The sequence below is a fragment of the Quercus suber genome, unplaced genomic scaffold (assembly GCF_002906115.3).
Source record: "Quercus suber isolate HL8 unplaced genomic scaffold, Cork oak 2.0 scaffold_99, whole genome shotgun sequence".
Classification (NCBI taxonomy): Eukaryota; Viridiplantae; Streptophyta; class Magnoliopsida; order Fagales; family Fagaceae; genus Quercus; species Quercus suber.
The window spans coordinates 1,361,752-1,367,286 of NW_027069564.1; the positions used below are offsets into that span (position 1 = coordinate 1,361,752).

General features: G+C 35.2%; 1 protein-coding gene across 1 annotated transcript; it reads right to left on the minus strand.

The window, feature by feature from the left end:
* Positions 1–3,210: 3,210 nt before the first annotated feature.
* Positions 3,211–5,320, minus strand: LOC111992223 (exopolygalacturonase). Its single transcript, XM_065774814.1, is given in 12 exon segments — positions 3,211–3,677; positions 3,779–3,801; positions 3,804–3,890; positions 3,893–3,957; positions 3,959–4,013; positions 4,016–4,045; positions 4,048–4,137; positions 4,140–4,223; positions 4,226–4,285; positions 4,383–4,425; positions 4,925–5,101; positions 5,195–5,320. Coding segments are annotated over 12 exon segments (1,077 nt in total). The 3' UTR covers positions 3,211–3,440.
* Between the last annotated feature and the right edge of the window lie 215 nt (positions 5,321–5,535).

Below are 5,535 nucleotides of genomic sequence, written 5' to 3' on the forward strand. Positions count from 1 at the left end.
TCCTCCTCCTCCTCCTCCTTCAGGTGATATAACTGCTGATGAGCTTGTTGATCCGACTGCTGCTGCAACTCCTCCACCTTCTACTTCGGATGATTCTAGTATTCGTCATATGTTGGACACAGTCATGACCGTTCAGGCGGCTTATGATCAGCTTTTGGTGGACGTGCTCACGGAGCTTCAGGCTTTGCGTGCAGATTTGGTGAGCTTTAGACAATCATTTTTTTTTTTTGGAGCTTTGGAGCTTTAGATTGTATCTAAGTGCTTCACATTATACTTTTTTTTTTTGGCTCATGATGTATTTATTTTGATGTCTTTTTCTTTAAGAGTTGTATATGATAGGGGACACATTATGTTCTTATTTCTGTTTCTTGTTTCATATTGTGCTACATTGGCTATTGATTTATATTTAAAGGTTATTCATGATATATGTCTTTTACTTTATGTTATGTGAAATCAAGAATTTATTTTGTTTTACTTGTATTTTCCACACATGCATTTGTGTGATTGTTAAGTGTTTCAGGAATATACAGGTTGCTTCAGTCGTGCTGTTGTTTACACTTGCAACTAATAGATAGTAGTTAGGTTGAATTGTTTTGATTGGGCGTTTTTATTGTAATGGGCTGTTTTTGTAATTTTGAGCATTTTGTTTTATTATGTGTTTTGTCACAGATTGCCAAAGGGAGAGTTTGTTAGGTTTTAAGGATTTAGAATCTAAATGTTTTAGAACTTCAATGTGTAACGTTGGCAAACCGTGATCAAAATTTAGAGTCTATAATTAGGTTGCTCAAAGTATGTTTATTGTAAAGTTGGAATTGAGTAATTGCAGAAAATTACTGTTCACTTTCTGCAAGGCTCGATCAATCGAAGCTCACGTAGATTATTTTTCTGCAGATTTTTAAAACTTAGCCCAAGCTTATATAACGTGTAGGGTTTTATGTTTTGTCTTAAGTATAAAAGGAAAAACCCTAGCCATGTTTTATAGTTGTTGTTTATGCTGTGTGTATGAATCTCTTGTGAGATCTAAAGGTGTTTGCCTTCATATGTACTTAGGGTTATCAAGATCGAGATTAATGTCGATAGTTTGGTGATCGCTTCAGTTGTTGCATAAAGAGCTTAAAGAAAAACATAAGTGGGAGAACTTGTGGTGGCTATGAATCCAAGAAAGAAGTAGTCCATGGACTCGGAGCTATCACGCGATCGTGATAGTAAGTTTTCTACTCGAGGTAGCAATAAGATGTTAGTGGTCCAAGTCGCTATTGTAAAACTTCAATTCTTTCATAGTGGATCTATTTTACCTTGAGGATAGATAGGTTAAATCCTCCTTAGGTTTTTACTGGTTTGGTTTTCCTAGGCTATCATATCATTGTGTTCTTTATTTTCTGCACTATTTCAATAATATGATTTATTTGTGTTAACCTAGATTGAATAATTTCCTAAGTTAATCACTAGGCTAAATAACTAAGTTAATCTGTTTGTATTTAAGGGGTCTAAAAACGTACAATAACAATAAACCATATCATGCAAAGCAGTAGAAAGTAAATAACATCACGATATGATGACCTAGAAAAATCTATGAAACGTACCGTTTCAAGGTAAAAACCTGGAAATGATTTAACTTAACTATCCTCATGGTAAACACATCCATTATAAGAGAATTGAAGTTTTTACAATTAGATTTAACCCTAAATCTATTGCTACCTCCAGTAGTAACTTACTGACTCAACTACATGCAAACTTCGAATCTACAAATTCCTTCTTTTCTTGGATTTACACCAACACAAGCCAACTTGCTTGTGACTTTAAGATCCACTTAAAGGTTTTAGATCACTATCAGTAATGATCTTGATGCAGCAATTATGTTCTACCAAAGTTTGATTATAGTTTTTGCTTTGGTAAATTCTTGTGTAGTTAGAAGGTACAAAATCTCTCAGATCACACAAAAAGTAATACACAAGTCTTTTCAGCACCTTTAAAACGTGGCTAAGGTTTCCCTTTTATATGAGGAGAAGTTTAGATGGAACCTTTAACGTTTTTGTGGGCTTGGCCTATTTAAAATTTCTACAGAGAAATTGTGCCTGTCATTTCGATCGGTCGAGCTTGACAGTAAATTTCTTCCTTTTTCTGCAATCAGCTGAACATGAACCTTGAAACAACCACTTTTAAGCATTGCCTAATACGTGGACTAGATATGTTTTGTTCTTGGTTTGCCAATACACTAAAAACATGATTCTAAACATTTAAACCTAAATTATTAGAACCTAACAATTGTCATCCCTTCTTCCAAATTTATCTTCATTGTTTCTTGCCCTTTTTGCAGTTTGGATTGAGAAGTTGCAATCTTTACAAATTGCTCAAAAACTAACTCTGATTGCTTCAATACACCATTGATTTGATAACTGACATTCTTACAAGTTTGAGCCACTTATTGGGTTTCTCGACCAATTTTAGTCCAAGAATAATGTATATCTTTTGAGTCCTGCAACAGATGCTCCGAATTCTCTCAATGGTGCCTAATTATTCTTCGGCATTGTTAGCTGATATTACTAATTGATTTACCAATTTCTCTGTGTTGATGCCTAAAATAATTAGATCTGTCGATAAAAACAAAATAAAAATTCAAAACAGATTGTATTCTGATGGATTCAAGAAAAGGGGAAGCCAATAAAAATAAAAATGAGAAAAGATCAAATATACTCAACTGTAACTGATGGCAAATAGAATTGGTTCGATGAAGAATTGTCGGTAAGTATGAACGGCGTTATTATCTAGTCTCAAGGAAATTCTCATGGGAGAGTTAGTATGGCATGCAGGAAAAGGTTGACTTCCAGACTCATTCTGAAAGCAATTGCTAAGATCCCAACCAAATCTCTTCCGCCTTTCATTGTCAACAGTAGTAGTGATGTCAGAGCACTTGGCAAAAAGTCCTTGATAAGCATCATACCAACATGATTTTAAGCCAGTTAGTTTTCTTCTAGCATTGTTCACTCTTTCAATTCCCTCATCATTTTCCTTTCTTGCACTCTTCAAGGTGACTTCATTTTGCATTTTTCTTTGACAAGAATGGCATTCCCTAATACGTTAGATATATTACCAGTGCCTTCTATTTGCAAAATGGGTCTCAGATTATTTTCTCCTCAGAAGAGAATCAAGAGATTGACTAGATCATTCATCTTTTTTGCACTGAGTTAAGTTGGTTGAAAGGTAAGGCAGGGGAAGAATGACACCTGGTTTTGTTTTATTACTTATTGATATTGACAATGTTGCAGTTCACTGACTTTGCCTGTACAAATGTTCAGTTGTACTGCGTTCTCTATAGGAAGTTATGAACACAATCACTTTACAAAGAAATAATTACATTCACCCAAAATTTAACTGCCTTCCCAAACCGTGTTCTACATATGAACACAAGCACTAATATTTACTCAAAAGCTTAAACTAGATTAAGCTTTGACAGTACAAGCAGGAGGATTCTGTTTGCCCGAAATCGTGGGCTTGACATTAATACAGTGGTATGTGGGAGAGCCGTCATGTCCGTTGTATTTGAGGTCTATGTCACGAAGCTCCACTTTTTCACATGGCACGCCCTTACTACAAACAAGCTTGACAGCCTCCCGAAACTTAGATGTGCCTCTAATGTTTATGAAGCTAACATTGTTGATCTTAATTCTAGAGGGTATCTAAAACCAATAAAAAAAATGGTATTAATTAGTATTAAGTAATTCTCTACTTTGAACAATAATTCTAGCAACATCAAACTTCCAAGTATGAATGTTATCACCTTTGCTTGGCACTGATTCCATGGCAGTAAACTTGATCAATGATGATAGGATTGCCAACATTATTCATGATAATGTCCTCAAAATGCATATCAGAGGCAGAGCCAGTCGGGAAGCAGGCCATGTTTTGATTCTCACGCCAGTCATTGTATTCGTAAGAGTGCAGCCAATGACTTGACACACTCACAGGTTCTTCATTTGGGAACTTTCCAAGACTTCCTATGCTTATTCCGTGGCAGGTCCACAATTTACTTTCTCAACAGTTATATCCGGCTTCCATCACCAAGCGAGACACAATCATCTCCGGTTCCAATATTTGTATCAATTATGTGGATCCCTGTTGAACGCCCTATGTGGATTCATCAGTGTTGACACTAGTTTCAGGTGCTTTATGGTAACATGCTGGAAAGTAACATTTTTTGCACCCGAAAACATTAATGTGGAACTGTTGCTGTCCAATGATGTTATGTCCCGGATGATTGCATTGGGATGAAGTTGAACCTTATATTCTGTTCAATTTTTGAAAGAGGGAAAAAAATTAGAACCCTCAAAATTAATTAGTGTCATTCCTTGTTAAGTAATATATATCTATGTTATTTTTTATACGAAGAAGTATTTCGAATCCACTTTTCGTGCTTTCAAAAATAACCTATCACATAAGTGAAAGTTATTTATCAATAAGACTAATAAGGAAAAAAAAAAAAAGTAAATTAAGAAATCTCAAAATATTCACTCTACCAAAATAGATGGAGTGTGCATCCAAATTAGTTAGGAAGAAAATTTCTTTCAATCCATTATGTGGTGACTCAAATGACAACTTGTACTTTTATTTATATACATGCATACGGGTTTATTTCGTAAATCAACATCTCTCTCTAGAGAGAGAGAGAGATAGAGAAGTTGATTTATGAATAACTACGTAATGGATTGGAAAAAATTCTTTCAGTGCAAAGAACGCGTGTGATAAAGTTGATATTTATTAAAAATAGTGGGAATTGTTCAGGGTAAGATTTAAATAAACTCACAATAGTAAGTTGCTTGCAGTACTTATTTTTGGAACATTCACTTTGACCCCAAGCGATTTTTCCTTGGCCGTCAAAAGTTCCACCGCCCGACAAAGTAAAAAAGTTGACATGGTTAAAACTGACCCAACTATCCCCAGATTGTCGTTCTGGGGCCCGTAAAGTGCCTATAACCTGAAGCTCTATAGAACCCTTGCAAGGACCTTCCAAAGGCACTGCGCCCAACATGTATGTCCCTCCTGGAACCACAACTTTACTCCGACCCGTTGATGCGCATGCAGCTTTCCAAGCTTTTGTTAAAGCCTAAAGACAAAATTAATAACAAAAGTTATTTTAGCTATCAATTCTGGTAAGCATATTTTATATCTTAAGTTGAATCACATTGTGCATTTATACCTGGGTGATATCCGCATTAGCTTTTGCTCCATACTGTTTCACATCAAAGATACTGGCTTGGACGTTGCCAATGGATTTTAGCAAGAATAGCATTAATATCATTGCAATATTCAGTCTCAAACCCATATTTTCTTTTTGACTTCTTTAACTATTTTGTTCTTTGTTCCGTCGTAATTGAAATGAGAGAATGCTTAGTTTGACCTTTTTATAATGCAATACAGAAGCTCAACACCAACGAACATTTTAACTAATAGTTAGCTAAATTTATCTTTTATCTCTAAGGGATTGTACGGTTCTAATTTAACTTTTGTCCTATTATTAGCTTTCATGCTTCCTACTAC